The sequence below is a fragment of the Stegodyphus dumicola genome, chromosome 4 (assembly GCF_044657685.1).
Source record: "Stegodyphus dumicola isolate Sdum_Otavi_A_Nest chromosome 4, ASM4465768v1".
Taxonomy (NCBI): Eukaryota; Metazoa; Arthropoda; class Arachnida; order Araneae; family Eresidae; genus Stegodyphus; species Stegodyphus dumicola.
Window position 1 is genome coordinate 212,122,434 of NC_140771.1, and position 18,743 is coordinate 212,141,176.

The 18,743-nt window shown below is 31.6% G+C and overlaps 1 protein-coding gene across 1 annotated transcript in view; it reads left to right on the top strand.

The window, feature by feature from the left end:
• The first annotated feature begins 6,438 nt into the window (after positions 1 to 6,438).
• The window catches only part of LOC118186855 (uncharacterized), a 71,766-nt gene continuing 59,461 nt past the window's right edge, over positions 6,439 to 18,743 (top strand). The window contains exon 1 of the mRNA XM_085815949.1: positions 6,439 to 6,748. Coding sequence (XP_085672075.1) covers positions 6,697 to 6,748 — 52 coding nt within the window. The 5' untranslated portion in view covers positions 6,439 to 6,696. The remainder of the gene's footprint in view (positions 6,749 to 18,743) is intronic.

The following is an 18,743-nucleotide window of genomic DNA, read 5'->3' on the forward strand; positions in this document are numbered from 1 at the left end:
GCGAAAAGAGTTACTGATTTAGCCGCGAATTTAAGTGATGAGATCAAAGCAAAATCATCTAATTTCGAAAGTTTCTCCATTGCCTGTGACGAGAGCACGGACATTAGTGGCAAAGCTCAATTAGCAGTGTTTCTTCGTTCTTGTGACAAGAATTTTAACATTTTTGATGAATTACTGGAACTAATACCGATGCCTGGTACTACCACAGGAGAAGATATATTTACTTGTGTTTTTGGACTTCTGCAGAAATACAATCTACCTTTGGCAAAATTAAATTCTGTAGCTACAGATGGCGCTCCATCAATGACCGGGAAAAACAAGGGCTTCGTAGAATTACTAAGAAAAAAAACTTAGTGAAATTCATGGTTCAAACATTCATCATATGCATTGTATTATACATCAGGAAGTTCCATGCACGAAAGTAATAAATATGGAGAATGTTTTGTCATATATAAAAAAAGTTATAAATTTTATAAGATCTCGAGGTTTAAATCAGCGTCAATTCACTGCTTTCTTAAGTGAGTTAGATAGTGAATATTCGGGTTTGTCCTACTATATCGAGGTACGTTGGTTATCTTGCTCCAAGATTCTCAAACAATTCTGGGATTTGAAAGAAGAAATATATCAGTTTTTAAAAACGAAAAATCAAGACGTAAGTTTATTTTACGATCCAATATGGATACAAGATTTATCTTTCTTGGTTGATATAACCAAACACTTAACCGATTTAAATTTATCGTTACAAGGAAAAGATCATATCATTACGAACATGTTTGACATAATTAAAGCATTCAAATGTCAGCTAGTTCTTTGGGAAAAACAACTTAAAAATGAAGATTTGACGCACTTCCAGACGTGCAGCATGAATAAATCAAGTTTAGATGATACTTGTTCGTATCAAAAATACGCAGAAAAAATTGCAAATTTAAAAACTGAATTTGAAACGAGATTTAATGATTTTAGTTCCCTCGAAGACAATTTTTTTTTGTTTTTGTTTTCTTCCATTTTCTCAATAAGTATTGACTCAGTACCCAGCCATATGCAAATGGAAGTGATCGAGATTCAATGCAACTCAAATTTGAAAGCAAAATTCATTGAAGTGGGCGTGCCTGAATTTTACAAATATTTATCAGCCAGGTTTGAAAATACTCGAAAATTCGCATATGAAATTATTTCCGTGTTTGGTAGCACTTATCGGTGCGAGCAGTTATTTTCAGTCATGAAAGGTAATAAGTCTCCTATTAGAAACCGTATTAATGATGCTCACCTTGGGTCAGCGTTGAAAATTATCACTGCAAACAAAATTTCTCCCGAAATAGAAAAGATAATAGCAGAGAAGAGATGTCAAGTATCAGGACGTAAACATTAAATTTTTCTTGTTCTTTTCTATATAAATATATATATATGTTTATTATTGTATTATTCGAAATAAATCTACGTTTCTATGAATATTGATTTTTTTTTTTTTTTTTTTTTTTTTTTTTTCCGGCCCGCCTAAAGTTAAACCTTGTTTGTTTGGCCCAAGTGTACCTATGAGTTTGACATCCCTGGACTAAAGAATAGATAAGTCATCAAAGACTGGATTTTAAATTTTACAGTCTTTCAAATTTTCATTGAATTTGATTCAACATTTTTATTTGTTACATCATTATTATTATTATTAATATAATCTAAATATCTTCCAAATATTCGTAAATTAATTAGCACAAGCAGAATGTATATATTAATAAAGTCATAAAATTAGTTGAGTCAAAAATAGATCTTGAATTCAGGACCCTGAAACACTATAACGAAGGATGTCATTAAAATGATTGAAGCACACTTATGTATTGTTACGAAATGTACATGCGCGGTAAGATAGCTTCCCTGCGAAGCAGTTTTAGGGTTGCCATAAAATGGCAAAGGAAGGCAGGGTTGCTCCATTTAGCGAGAAATCGCCCATTTGGCGATAAAATTGGCGGTATACCATGGACGGATGGAGAACCTTCTGGAACGAATTCTTACGGTTTAGCCCAGAATGTTCTCGAACACAAGCCGAAAGCTATATGAACCCTGCTGGTCCGCAGTCAGTTAGTATGTGTGCCTCGTCTAGAGTGCGAGTAAGCTAGTATCGATTTGGTGTCTCGTCTAGCGAGTCAATCCCTGCGGAGTCAATTGAGTTGACAGCCGGGCAGCGAGGGCCGAGTGGGTCGTCGAATGCACCGAAGGAGTCTTCTAGTGCATGGCGAATTAGTGCATCGTCGAGTTTTGTCTTAGACTGTGCTGAGTCGAGAGCTATACTCTTGTGTATCGTTGAGTGCATCGCGTGGAGAGTCTGGAGAGTACGTGGAGTTCCGAGAATGACCAAGCAGAGTTGGAAGCTGTACTCTGGTACTTTGCAGTGAAGCTGTCTCCACCGTTATTGCCTGACAGTGTGAAGGCTGTGTCGCTGATTGTTCGAGCGTATTTATTGTAGATCTTCGACGACTGTGAAAGTGGTTTGGAGCTGTCCTGATTAATATTGGTAAACAAAGTGTGTTTCGATACTTCATCAATTAGTATTGTCATTATTCACTCCAAATCCTCACAAACCCCGTGCGAACGTTAAGGACGAAAATAACGTAACAACTGGTGTCAGAGAAGAAAAACGCAACAGTATTAAGAAATTAGAACTTTATTTTTTCAATGCACTAAAAATATACGTTGAAAATATATAATTTTTTTCGAAAGTCTGAATTTAAATCAGATACTTTCTTGCGTTGATATGGATAAGAGTAATTAAAACTATGAAAAATTAGCTTCTGTAGAAGAAATTCTGCTCAGCTATTGGGCACCTCCCAGATCTGGCTGCGCTCTGCATCTTGCTTCACTAACCTTTCATATGACCTTCAAAATAATGTAACCAGTCGGAAATCTAAAATCCTTATGGAAGAATAATGCAAAGTCTTTGCTTTCGGTTAGGTCCATGACTCACATAGAAGGCTTTTTTTTTTGTGGTGACATGGGAATGCACCTAACTCTGTCATCATTTGGATGTTCATCTTTCTTTTAAATGACTGTTTAATTTTCAAATAATGCTTAATATACTAAGATATATATTCATTCACTATCATGCTTTTCTTTCCGTCATTTCCCGCTTCAAGATTAATTTCAGTCTTTATTCCAAAAGAAAGACTTTATCTATCATTTCACAGTCATTTTTAACGACAGGCAAACTGCAAAAACTAGTATAATAATAGTAATCATTATCTTGGATTCAAAATACGTTATTCATTTATCATGTAAAAGTTCAATCGTCATAGCTTAGCGTGAAGGCTTACAGATCAAGATAACAAAATATGAACTTGAAGAATTTTCAGTCTTTATTTTCACACATATAAAATCATAAATCATCTCCAGAGATGTTTATCCAATCATAATTAAATCTGATACATTTCTATGATTCAATCATAATGAAATATGATAACTGCTATTTACATTGATTCTTAAATTTAAGACGCACACACTTTAGACGGGGAAACAAAGCGAGGAGGTATTAGAAAGGTGGGAGCTAGCAGAAGAAGTGCCAAGAGTATTAATTAACTGCCAAGAGTTTTTGTACCAGAATAGGTGCGATTCTAGAAATAAGCTATGATTGGTTAGTTGTAACAACGAAAGATCTCGAATTTGGTAGAACAGATGAATATAGGGGGAGATCACCAAATCTAGAATGCTAATTTTGGAGTCGCCAATTATTTTTTAAAGCAGCTATCGTATTTTGTTATATCTTACATATCCCCCCCTTCAGAAGAAAGGTCGGGAAAGCAGGGCGGCGGAAAGGATTAGCAAAGCAGGAGAGAGTTTAGTATATGAGGAAAGACATGAAGTAGTATCAAGGACATAGCCTGCAGGTTTACCTATGCCCTGTCATGATTCATGACCTTTCTCATACATAGATTATGGTGTTTTAAACAACTAATTTACAATTATTGCAATAACATAAGTTCTAAATAAGCTAACTAATAAATTAAGACAAATATAATTTTAAAAGTCCTTAATTCCTTTTTGAAAAAATGTCCAATGTTTTTTTGAATGTTCAATGAAAATTGTTTTAGAAGTCTCTTGATGAAAATAGTTCCACCTGGTAAATGTTTAAAGTTTACTAAAATGTCTTTCAAAAGTAAATGTTCAGGTTTTTCATAAAGTAAATGTTCACTAAAAAATCTGTCAAATTTTTTTTGATGAACTCATTTTCATTATAGTATATATTGAATTATGAGCTTTCATATACTTTCATATTCAGCAAAATATAATTTTCAAATTATTTTCCCATTCAGTAAAATATAACTTCAATATTCAGGAAAAATATAATTTTTCATATTTAGTTAAACTCATATTCAATGAAATGAAATTGAAATATAATACTCAGTTTTACAATTAATTAAATAAATTTTTCTTATTGAGGATACACATACATAATACAACAAAAATTCAATATAAAAAATAATAATATGATGCAATACTAAATAATACACTAACATTTTTACGATTAATTTGACATGTTCTCTCCAACGAAATCGGCGTACTTACTTGCTGGTGGCTAGGGGATGCTTTACAATTGGTCAAAAAACCTCCATTCCTTGAACAAGGTCAGAGCTTAAATTGCGCCGGAACCCGCCTCCGGTACTTCTCAGTTTTCGAGATAAATTATAATTTATCCGGAACCCTTCGGCACTTCTTTTATGTAAGTGAACCACACGCCTTCAAAATCGATTCTAACTTCTGAATGCAGGCCTGTCTTTCCTTCGCATTCAAACCTTGAACAGAGGTTGAGACTTTTAAGGAAAGAAAAAAACTCCAATCATATCTCAAAGGCTTATTCTCCAGGATGTGCAATGAATTTATGACAACGGATAAATTTTGTGTTCCTCAAAGTACTAAAAGTGATACCCTGGTCTTGCACGTTCCACGCTAGTGACTTCCTATTGGAGAACTCTTGTAGACTGTCTGAATGATGTAACCGAACGAGAGGGTGCGCCACTGCTGTCACTTGTATAGAGAAGTCTTATTTTTATTTTTACGTTGTTACTGAATCGTATTCGGCGAAAATTTCTCCTTGACGGCTAGAATTATATCCAGAGGTCGTCGCGATCAGAAAGTCTTGAACTCTTACCTCTTTATTTTCTAAGCTGCACTTTTCCGTTAAAATTTCCTTCCATATCTTAATACTGTGTCTAGAATTCTTATGATTTTTCTTATGGAGTTTTAATCGTTTTATATTTTTTCCTTGATGTGCTGCAAAATAAGAGGGGTGCCGGTTATCCCTTCGAATATTATACGTATAATGAGGGTTTAAATTCAGATAGAGATCGGCTGATCTGCTTCTTAGCTTCTAAGTGGAATTGTAATTCCAGCCGATGCTCCAAATAAGACAAAGTCAGATTTTTTTATTTAACTGTTTAAAACTAATTTAATAATTTATTAGATTTCTGTTTACATTTCTCCTAATTTAAACTTAATTATTTAAATTTTTAGCTATTTTGTTTATTTATTTTTTCTTTCGTTCATCACAGTCTTCCATAGGGCTTCGGCACTTCTAATTTTAGAAATTAAGCTCTGAACAAGGTAACCGGTTTTTAGCATTGTACAATTGTCAAAGTTTTTTCTAATTTTCTTTAAAAAAATTTTCATATTACTTAATAATAATACAGCATTATGCAAAATTAAAACGTAAATTGAAGACAAATAACTTGTGTAATCAAGTTACGCTTTTTAAATTGTGCAAAATTAAATAATATCCTACAATAAGAAGAAATAAAAATAAAAATTTTGTTTTAAAATTTGTGTATGCGTGTGTGGTAGCACTTATGTGCCAAACTATGGTCAGAGGATCGTGACTGGTAAGGAAAATCGAAAAATCCAAGTAAGTCGCACGACCACGAAATATAATCTTCAACTTAGCATTATTTGTGTTTGAACTGAAAGAGAAAGCTTAAAACATCTTAGCAAAGTGGTGCAATGCAAAAATAGAAAAGAACACAAGGAAAATATACTTTTCAAGGTCGAAGCTATAACAAAAAGCAATTTTTCGGGATGTAGATTATACGAAATGCTTTAGTATCTTCGACCCCATTTACTTTCTTAAGGAAAAGTACATAAAAGTAAATTATGTTTCTAGAATCTAGCTAAACACAAAATCGGATTATTTTAAGGCGATTAAAAATAAGAATCGAAGCGGTCCGTTAGCAAGACACCGGCATATATGAAACAGGAAAAATCTGACAATTTTTCTCATCACTATGTTTAGAAGAGGTGATTCCTTGTGAGCGTTAACCTCAAGGACAATTGAATAAGGTGCAACGGATGTAGTTTAGTAATTGTTCGACAGATGGCAGCACTACTGAAATCGTGACCGGAAGCGTTCCCCTTTTCCACCGAGTAACGGCAGCTGTTCTGCGGGGTGCTTTTGTCCTTCCCCCGATTATATACGCGTCTAGTAAATTTTATGCTTTGCTTTTTTATTTCCCCTTTTATCGGTTTTGAATCGCGTACGCGCTTCTTTGCGGGTTCCGTTATCTCATTTTGTCACCCATGCGCTGCTCAGCGCGGCGTCTGTTGCAATTTTTGACCAAAGTTCATCTTTTCATGTAAATAATAATTTCTTGAGAAGATGATTTTTGCAAATAGGATCTCGTCCAGCGCGATAGGAGAGATGAAAATCTTAGCGCGGGATTCATCATGCTCTATGTGTTTTTAGCGGTCCTTTGTTGCAGTGCTACCCTGAAGACCGGTGAGTCATATTTTGTTAAATTATGGGGATTCTGAGCCAAGGGCCCCATAATTATCTGTTTGGACAATTTTGTTCTCTACTGTTATGTTTTAATTCAACTGTTATTGTTGCCTTTATGATTCATAGCGTGTCAATTATAATTATAGTAGTTATACACAAATATTAAAGAAAAGTATTTCACAGTCCCTTTTAAAAAATAATTATAAAATTTAATTATTCTGTTATAACTAAGATAATATTTTATGAATATTAATTAAATTTAATCTTACGTCGCTTATGAAGAATTCTAATCAATTTTAAGAAAAATGATATTTAAATGCTTAAAGTGAATAATAAAAAATAAGAAATTTAATTATGCAGTTTCATGAAAATGTTTATTTAAAAAATATGAAGTAGTCTTGGAATATAATTGTTCTCCATTTTGCCGTTGCTCAACATTGGCTCTGTTTTAGCCAATGTTTTGCAACGTTGAACACATTTTCATTAAGACATCGAAAAATAAAGTATTTACAACACTATTTTTGTTGCATAGTTTATATTATTTTTCCACGTAATATTTCTCCCTTTAATAAAATAAAAAATATTATCAAATGACAAGAAATATTTTTATTACTTTCATTATCACTTTGAAGCTGACATATGCTGCTTAATTCCTCATCAGAACCATGCGATTTCAAGCCCCTATTATTTTGTATTTCATTTTTCTAAAGCAGACATAAGATTATTAGTAGATTTTCTTGATTTTAATTACGTTTCAAAGTTTCTCACACTTCGAAATAAACTATCATTATTAATGTAAACAATAATTGCTGGTTGCTTTACCAAATACATTGAAATGCATATTTATATTATGTCCTGGCCAGATTTTAGTTATAATTTCCCTCAAAACTCCTCTTCTTAAATCTAATTTGTGACTGTAAAAAAAAAAAAAAAAAAAAAAGCTTCCTTCCTCTATCTCAATATCTAAAAGTTCAATTATATTTTCTCAATAAATAAAGTTTAGTAAAAAAGGAATTTAGAAGAGAGCTACTATGTTAATATGAAATTTTACATTATGAAAGTTTAGGCCTTAGATGCTAGTCAAATTTCAAATTTGAAAAAGCAAAACGTTTCTTTCCTTTGTGCATATTTATAGAAGTGCATTCTAATCATTTGAATTCTTGATAAAATGGCTAGATCAGCAGAGGCAAAACACGTTTAAGAAGCAGTTAATTATCAACGTAAAGCACATTTACTTGCTTTGTTCGCAATTGCGTAAATTTTTAAAATAAAATTATTGATAAAAGATAAGACAGGAATATTGCAACAAAATTAAACTCCTGTCTATATTAAATTGAAATTTATTTCGTTTTCTCGAAAATTGTCGTTTTGCAAAGAAATAAGAACTTTTAGTTTTTTTATACATATAGGAAAAAATTAGTTGATTTAAAATTAATAGTCTACTCTTAGCATTAGTATCGTCTGTGCTTCAAGATATTATTCGTTATTTATTTAAAAGAAAAAATTCTTTACAATAATTTGAAACAATTGACGTTAACTGATTTTAAATTTACATGCTTACTAGAAAAGTAACGCAAAAGTGTAATCTGAATTATTCTTCAAAGTAATTTGAATAAATCTGAATTATTCTTCAAAATGTAAATCTGAATTATTCTTCAAAATTTGGTTTTTGCCCATATTTTGCCTATAAGGAAACAAAATTAAAAAATAGTATTTTTGATATTATAACAGCCTAACGAAAATATTGTCTTCTTGTTTTATACATTTACTTTGAAAAATTTTAAAGAACGATTGTTAAGTAGTGAGTTAACACATTTATAAAGAGATTCCATCTTAAAGTGTGATTATCAATTTTTTTAATCATCTGAATACTTGATAAAATGGTTAGATTAGAGGAGACAAGCAATAAATAACACAATTTTTATATGGTATTATATACATATCCCGAACGAAAAAATTTTATAGAGATTGGCGAGCTCTATAGAAATTCCTGTAGTAATTTATAAATAATTCTGTGTAGAAATGCTTCTCTATAAAATTCTATAGAAATTTCATAACGTTTTTACGGAAAAGAATTCAATAGAAATGTTGGTACGGAAAATGGTAAAAGAAATTTTTAAAGCCTTATAGAATAGTGTTCTATAGAGATTTGCAAAACTAGAATCAAACCAAATTTTTAATTTCTGATATGTTATATGGCATGTGGGAGAGCAAAAAAAATTTTTTTTTATTCATAAATGTTGAACCATTTTAAAATGGAAAATTTTCCCTCTAGCTCAACGTTTAATAGTTTTTAAATTTAAGTAACATTTTGTGCAATTTTTTTGTATAATACTGCTTATACAATACGAAAATTAAAGCTTATAAAAGCGTAAAATGAATTTTGGTCATAAAATTAATTATATAAAGTTCTATATGAAGGACCTTTAAGATATTGTACAAATTTTTATAGAACCTTTCCACTGATCTCTACAGAATATCTATACATATTTCTATACAATCTCTAAACGTGAAGAATTTGTACAGAAGCCATGTTTAAATTTTTTTAGAATTCTATAGATATCTAATTTAGTTTACAGGGAGTTGGACCATGATTCTAATGGATTCTAAAGAATTTTAACATTGGATTTTTTTTATAGAATTATATAAGATCTTTTGGTAAGGAATATGTACGTATATTTATGTGTATAAACATTATATAATTGTTGTATACAGGCAGCTTTATACATGTAAAAGCGCATGAAAAACGCCATAAGTTCTCTTATTGAAATTTGAAATTTACATCTAAATGACATTTCAAAGACACTTTTTCATTTTCTTTAATTCTTGACGTATATTTTTAGGATTGTTTTGGTTTAAAAAATAAAGTACTTCGATTTACGAACTGCTTAAAGTGAAAATCTTTTGAGTACGAACCTTAGTTTGCCTGCGGACACGAACTTACTTTCAAGATACGAACTTTTCCGTATTCCATTTGGGCTTCTAGATTCGAAATTATTTTCTAGATATGAACCGTTACTATATTTTAACAATACAATATGTACTTTTTAATATTGCAATATATGAATTATAAAATATTTCCAAGTTTTCGTCAGTATATTTAGTTATATTAGTTGTCGTCAAACTACTAATTAATTAACTAACATCTATTATTTTACTGCCATTTTACAGAACTGCGCTTCCATTCTTTAAATGATAAATAAAATATAATAAAATTGTAAGCACTGTCAAACTCATATTGTATTCAGATTGCGTAAATATACAACTTCAAATAGTCTTAAAAAAAAAAAAAAAAAAAATCTTTGAGTAGAATTAGGCCCGTGAGGACTAATATTCGTACGAAGGTTATATGAATTAGTTCGATAAAATTCTTGAAGAAACTAGTGTTTATTATTCCATGATATATTGCTAAATTTTGGTAAAAAATAAGATATTGTGTGGCTCGTAGATTTTATGACGCAATTTAAATTGGACACTACTGCTTTAAAGTAATGATCAGGTAAAGATGCCTTCTGGATAACGTACTTCCATACATTAAGTGACTTACATTAAGAACAGGCAGCTATTATTTTGTTAATGCTGTGACTCATCCTTGCAGGACAGCCTTCCTTATCTCTTACACGAACATCCTTCGTATTATTTTAAAAGAAGATAATAGCTTTAAACTGCACCTTCAGCAAGAGCAACAAAGATCACAAAAACATCACTCAGACGCTATGTCAAAAAGGTACAGCTTTAAATAACGCTTACTGAAAATAAAATCTTGAAAATGATGTTTCCAAGTTTAATGTCGATTCAAGCAAAAATAATGAGCATTAAAGAAAAAAAATTAAAATTAAGTACGGTTAATCCGATCCCAAATCCTTGCACGGAAAGACGGATTTAATGATGTCAGGCATCGTGCAGTTTTTTATGCAACTTTCAATTACGGAATGAAATTGTTTACGTTTGTTCTAAAGCTAGGAATTTTGTTATCTGTTATGATGAAACATTCAGATTATATAAACATACATTTCCAAATATTTCAAATTTATATTAAATATACAGCATATATTTCTAAAGATTCTGACACAGCACCTGCATTATATAGCTTACATAAAATTTGATTTGAATTAAGCTTTGCTGAATGTAGTCTTCTTAAGTCAGAAAGTAGATATACTTTCTTGTGAATTAAAGTTACTATATAATAAAAAAGTATCCCTCTATGCATTTATGGAACAATATTTAATTTAAAAGAGTAATGTTGCAAGGAATTTCCGGCCTATCTTGTACACGCTGTTGTCGGGCAAATGATTAGCGTATCCAGTTAGCAATTACAAGACCCCTAAGTCAGATTTTGGTTTGGTTTAGTTTATTATGGCAAAGTAAGCAAAGGGTATCTGCCTAAGGGATGTCTTTGGGGAGGACTTTGTAAGAGAAACTGGCTCGCATACACGTTACACACGGGGAATCCCGAAAACGCCCATGCAGCCAGCTTGTTCTCCTGGATTCGAACCTAGGTCGGAACTACTAATATTCAGAGATTTTACCCCTCGGCTGCTGGTGGACGATCCCTGCGTCGAAGGCACAGTCAATTTTTCTCGTTTCTCCCCCCCGCAAAAAGTAAACACATGACTCAACAATTATTCCTTTTTTTAAGCACAGTTTCATCATAAGTTGGTGAGCAGATAATACATGTATGCCATATTCTACATAGGATAATAAATTAACGGTGTGGTGTGTATTTAATTATGGCAAAGCACACTAGGGCTATCTGCCTAAGAGGAGGGATGCCTTCGTGGAGGACTTTCTAAGGGAAACTGGCTCGTATACACGTTACACATGGGGAAAACCACGAAAACGCCCATGCAGCCAGCCCATTCGCAGGATTCGAACCTCGGACCGAACTACCAGTGTTCAGCGACTTTACCGCTCGGCCGCTGGTGGGCCCTAATAAATTAACGGAAAAAAATGCTTAGGAATGAAATGAAAATTAAGTAGGAAATGAATGCATTATTAACGCAGATCACAGTGATAGTTTTTTAAGTCTAAAGGTATTTACTTTAAGAATTTAAAAAATAAATAGCTAAAACAGAGGTACATTTCAAAATGAAATTTGAAAAATTAAATGTTTATTGAAAACGTTTTAGAAATGCAATCTCTTAAATTCTTGCGCCAGAAAATGATGGTACTAAAATTTAGAGGTTGAATTTCAAATTATAAAAAATTTCCGTTTATTTGATTTTTCAATAATATTTTTCACTTCGAAAATGACTTATTGGTCGCATCCATCTACTGGTGGGTATGACTGAATTTTTAATGATTATTGGTCAAATCCAAAAGAATATGGGGCGAAAGAGTTACTGTTTATTTTGCTGGTTTTTCATTTTTTTAGTAATATTGTAATAAGTAATACGAATTCAATCGTTTATAATTTCTTTTTAGTGATAAGTTAGCTAATCTAACAGCCTTTCAGTGTTGTTTAAGGTCAAGACAAATTCTAAATTCGAACTGAACGTTGCTGTAATTAAACTGCTTCAAAGATATCAGTCTTAGTTAGTGCGATACCTAACTTTTCCGTTTGCAATCAGTAGATAACAAAACAAAAATCATATTTTCATTACTTTTGCATGGAATTTTGCAACAGAACGATTCATCCTAAGGTTATATTTCAAAACATATTCAATCTAATCAGAGAAGTGAAATAAAACTAACCCTAAGTTATTTCAGTTAAATTTTAAACTTTTTCAATAAAAGTGCTTAAACAGACTTTAAGAGCAATTATAACAAAATTTTATGAATATGAGCAACTATTTCAAGCTTCAAATTCTAAATTAACATTAAAAATATTCCCCCAAACAAGCACATAACACATTTTCTTTCTGGGAACGAAACTTAGGCGTTAAAATTATTAGCTAACCCCACAATAAAAGAAAGTGCAAGGCAAATTGTTGAAAAGTATACAAAGAAATAAACTTTATTAAAATCGTTATTATGGAAGAATATTTTACTAGTTCATAAAAAGTAAACTGGAGGTGGAAAAATAAAAAAAAAAAAAAAAAAAAAAAAAAAAAAAAGAGCTTTCAGATTTTACTTTACGCCCAAAGGGGAGGTTTTTTTTAAACATTTTGTGTGTTGCGTTTATTTATTAAATATCATGTTCTTCGCACTTAAACCATAAAATTCAATTCAACAGCAATATATCGCAAAATAATTTTAAAATGAACATATCTTTAGAATTTCCGATACACAGTCTCGCGCGCTGCAGATATATATATATATATTTTCCTGTACAGTGTTGCCATTGCTCGCTTTGAAATATTTGAGTTTCTTAATAAAAAACTCATAAATGCTTTACAAAATATGAAATACACTATAAAACAAATTTCAAATTCCGAATTTGGGCTTCCAGATGCCCCTCTTTGGATGGAGATGTACGTTATTCAAAATTTGATGGCTCTAGGTACCATTGTTTTATCCCAATGAAAGAAACATACATATATTTATGCAGATTTTTCATTATTTAATTTCTTTAAATATAATACAGGGCGATAATATTTGGTCGCAACAATTTGAAAAGTGATTCGCCGTTTATAGTGCATCAACGCAAAATGCCAAAACGAAATAGCCTTTCTGGGCAAATTTGCCCTTTCGGGCTAAATACAGATACCCATAGACCTTTTATTTAGAATGCTGATGCTTTATCGTGTTATTTTAAAGCGTTGCGTTTTCCATAGAAGTGTAGATAAAGTTCAGTGGATTAAAAAATTTAGAACCGAATTCATGTAATATCAGTCACTTATTTCTGCCAACATTTTGAAATATGCTTCATATCTATCACTGTTAAGTATGAAGTAGGCCAAACCTCGATTCAAATCATTGAGCACGATATTGAAAGATGTAAAGCTTTGTAAAATGATAATAAATTAAAATAAATTTTTCGGAGCTGTGCATGAAAATATAGTTAAATGCACTCTCTTTAATAAGATAAAGGTTAGGTAGATACTTGAAGCCGATAAAAATATAAGTATTTTTAATAGTTTTTCCAGGTTCCGCTCCATTTAATTCATTTAATCCTTGCCAGATGACGCATTTGATATAAGGATATATGTGAAAGAAACTTTTAAACTACTTGTGCTCTCAAAATGTCGTCAATTTGACTTGAATTAAAAGCTGTTCTGACTGAACGCTTTTTTTATATGGAATTGAATTATTATTATTATTATTGCATTCCACCGAGGATGTTCGCACATTGTTCAGACGATTTTGCTTTGCTATAAAAAATTAGCTGCTAAGAATTTCTCTTTTTTTTTAACTGCAACTATATTTTTGAAAGTATAAATTATCGTGTGCTACATGACAGTATTGTTTTCATGACGGTTTTTAAAGAAGCAATGGATGGAAGGCTATGTCTTTCCGAAGAAACTTATTAGTATCTAGTTATAAAAAAAATGCCGTGAAAGCCATGGTTTTTCGGTTTCTAAAGCTACGATAGATAATATTATCAACAAGAAAGGAAAAAATTCAGAGTTTAGTTTCAAGTGGAAAAATTGTTCCAAACACATATCCAAACTAAAAACGGGGTGTTTCGAATGTTGCAAAGGTAAGATTTTTAAGAAAATCCTTCTTAAAGACTTTTAAGAAATTTAAAGAAAATCCATCAAGTCCAAGGATAGTTATAAAATCATTAAAATGTTCAGTGTCGACTATAAACATAGTGATAAATGTTGATTTGAATCTTGAAAAGGCGAAAAAATGTGTTGTGCATCGTATTTCTCCACGACAAATCGTCAAACGCAGAACACATTGTAGAATTCTTTACGAGAAACATTCATTTGGACAAAAACGCAAAAATGTTGTTACAATACATGAATGAAAAATACGCAACGCTTTAAAATAACACGATAAAGCATCAGCATTCTAAATAAAAGGTCTATGGGTATCTGTATTTAGCATGATAGAATTTACATGAATTAATGGGTGTATTTAAATGAAAGCAATAAAAAGAGATACATTTATTATCATCAAAGAGGAGAAAAAATATTAAATCATGGCTCAAAGAATGCAAAGAAAGTTTTCCAAAGGGATTTAGCATTGTTGCCAGTTTTTCATATAACGACAGATTAACAATAAAGAGAGTGGAGGAAATGTTAAGATCAACTCCGCATATTATTAGGTACATATTTTACACCCAAGTTTCAAATTTGAAACACCTATTCCTTAGCTACAATGTCATCCATCAGTAGAACTGCATCAAGACAAAGTAAGCAGCCACACCTGAAAATCCACAGCTAATTTACTGGGAAAAAATGGAACAACATACAGATATCGAGGCCATATCTTTCACTCATATGCCTACTAAATCTCCTGATGTATAAATCATGGATTTGGGCTTTTGGATTTTAAAAAATCGGATTATCCAGACGTCAACCTACAACCCTCCTTGAACTTTGGAAAGCTGTTCAAGAGGGATGGAATAAAATTCATCTTCCAATAATATAAAAGGCTGAAAAGAAATTAGAAACTATGGTGTGAAAATGTAATGAAGAATAACGGTTATCAAATAAAGCATTTAAAACTCAAAGGGATTAGCTAAAATATTTCGGTAAATACAATAAAAATCGTCTAAAAAATTTGCAAATAAACTCTGTATACAGGGTTCGAGCATTAGGAGTTGTAAAAATTGAAATGTGGGAAGTATAAACAAATCATATCAGTAGCAAAAAACCGAAACAAATGTATTTGAACACTGCTGTTTGGCGAGGTCTTTACAGAGAAACAATTTTGAGTAGATATGCATTTAATGACAATCAACATCAGATTTAATTGATTTTTACACGTTTATAGGCTTCAGATGCGGCTGCAAACATTTTAAGAAGTTCTGTGTGCAGAAGATATGTTTACTACATAGAGTTAAGGTTTCTCCTTATATTATTGTTGTTAATATCTTCAATTAAATATTCTGCTCAAGGCTTTTTTTTATGTGAAAGCTACATCTTGTGCTCAAAGAGAAATATAAAATTAGAGGTGCAAAATTTCACTAAGGGAGAAAAAATAAGTAGCGATCAAATATAATTTTTAGAAATTTTTTCAACCTAAACAAAGCATGATAATACAGTAAATATATATGGATTTATTTAAAACTGTTAGTGTTAAATTATTTTTAAAGAATCAAAGTAGTTTTTTTTCCCTCGATTCCGCTGCTAACATATTCTTTCTTGCTTGTTTGTTTAATTAAATATGAAGGCCTATCTAGATACATTTCTGTTTGCCAGCAACGGTTAAATTAGCGGTTATTAAGAATCGTAAAATCATGTGAGCCAAGAGAAGTTCACCTCCAAGTAATTAATTTTAATTGGGTTTGAGAGTTTGAGTAATCGTTTTCAATCCTTCAGGACAGAGTATTCAGGTTTCTGTTGATGTTTTTACTATGTTTTAGACTGAATCTGAGGTTATGACGCATATCGAATCTGGGATATCGAACGCACTAGATTTTAAGCTCTCACTGTTCATAGTTTTATGGCTACAGATTATAATTGTATGATTGAGTGATTTAAATTCTATAATAGGAACCTTTCATCTATAAGAGCTTTAGGTTAACAAAAAGAATGATAAAATTTTAAAGTAAGTTCTGACACGTTAGAATTAACTTCTCCCGCCTTCTTAGCATGCCTTCGTGGTGTAGCGGTCAGAACGTTTGGCGCGTATTCGAGAGGTCCGTGGTTCGAGTTGCTCATTTTCCACTTCTCCTGCTTTCAAAATATCTAATGTCTCTACACTGGCACCCGAACTAAAAAAAGGTGGTGGATGATGATTTTCCACAAGTAGGATTTGGCGCCTGGGTTCCCTAATCCCCATCGCCCTTTAAAAGGGGTAGTGCATTATATATTTCGGCTAAAGTGCAGAATCGCCCACTTATTTGGCGCTTTTTACAACAGTAAGAAGAATTGGAGTTTCGTCAATTTTCTTTGACATTTTAAGTGAAAATAGGTCGATGTGTACATGGATAAAGTCAAGGGAGTGCACAATGCCATTTTTGTGCAATTCTGGGATTTTTTTTTTTGAATGAAAATAGGTTGATGTGTACATGGATACCGAGTATGTGCAATTCTTAAAAACGCGCCAAGCAGTGGGCTATTCTGCATTTTTCCCGATATTTCTCCCGCCTTCTTAGCATGTCTTCGTGGTGTAGTGGTCAGCACGCTCGGCACGTATTTGAGAGCTCCGTGGTTCGAGTCCCGGCGAAGGCATTGTTCATTTTACATGTCTCCTGCTTCGAAATAACCTAATGACTCTACAAGGTTGTTTTGTGAAAATTAGGATTTCTTTACTTTCGTTATTTTTCCTTTTCCCAAACTATAAAATATTAAAGTGCGTCATACAGTTTTATCACAAGAATCATAAAATAAATTTTTTGTTTGAAAAAAGTGAGAATTATTTTTCAGTTCTGCTTATTTTAAGGGGCAAATTCTTGTATAACGTCTGTAATGTAGTCTAGTAAAAAAGTAAAAAGAACGTTAATATTCACCAAAATTATTTGTATACCCCTTACCCGGAAAGCAATTTTTTAGTTGAAATACTTTACCTGAAAATCTAAGAGTTTGTGCAACGGTATTTTATCAGAAGCCTTTAAACAAAATTTAGCTAAGTATTTGCTCAAATTTAGCTAAGTAAGGTTGTTCATTTTTCACGACACCTGCTTCAAAAACCCTAATGTCTCTAAATCATGAATGACAAATAGCTAAAATTTATCCGCGAATTATTATTTGATTTTGATCTTTCTCTTACAGCCTAATTTAAATACAATGAAATTTATAATGTGCACCAAATTATGAAACGAGTTAAATGCCATATACTCAGTCTCGCAATAAAAAACATGTAATCTGGTCTTACTATATAAAGATATTGGAAGAAAAGGAAAGGAAAAAGAGTTCAGATTAGTCTAAATAACACATCTGCAATGGAAATAATTTAAAATAATTTAATTACTTTTGTAAATGATAACTCTATAGGATAATTTAAGACAATTATAAAATTCAAATTTTTTTCATTAAGATTTTCCAACTAAAATTGGATTCAGTTTAAGACATGTATTGCAGTAATACCTTCAAGATACGTGCATTAGTAACATTTAAAATATAAATAAGATAATTTATTTTGAAGATAAAAAATAGATACAGCGATAAGAGAATTTCTTAAGTAGCTGAAATGAAATCAGAGAACCTCTGCAAGTTGTTACCGTTGCATATCAAAACAAGTATGATGATATCCTTTATCTTTTTAAAACTACATATTTAAATTGACAAATTTTAAATCAAAATTATTGTCAACTAGGAATATAAAGGGCGCAGACACAAAATCCTCAAAAAATTTCAGTTTCAGCTGGTCTGTCTCCATTTTACTGGTTCTGAAACTCTGAGATAAAATTGCAGCTGGGAATACTAATTTTTGCAGCTGTGTACATAGCTTGATAAACTGATAAACATGCTCTAATCCTTTGAGGTCTAGCCTTTTGGAGTTTTTGGGCCACAAGGTCCAACAAATACGCATAACACGCTTACGTGGAATTCTATATTTCCTCCCGACAGCACTATAAACTACCTCATTACTGTGCCTCCAAAATTTTTCTTTACTTTTCAACTTCAAAATTATTTATTCAAGAAAAATATGAACATTTAGTAATAATAAGAATTATATTTTTAGTATGAATGTTTAGCCTATTTTTTTTAATGCTGTTGCATCTGTATCTAGTTTGAAATTCAGGACAGGGACTGCAAGGATGCAACATGTTTCCTGAAATTTTTGTTACGGAAATTTTGTTTCAAATCTTTGTATTCTTTAATATGCAGCATATTTTTATATGCTTTAAATGGAAAAAAACAGCTCACAGATATACATTACTTGAAAAGTGGATGTGGTGGACAGGTAATGTTCGTGAAATGCTGAAAAATAAATAAAGTGGGACGAAATAGAATAAACCGAGACGTCTATTTCCAAGAACTGTCTTTATGTTGTG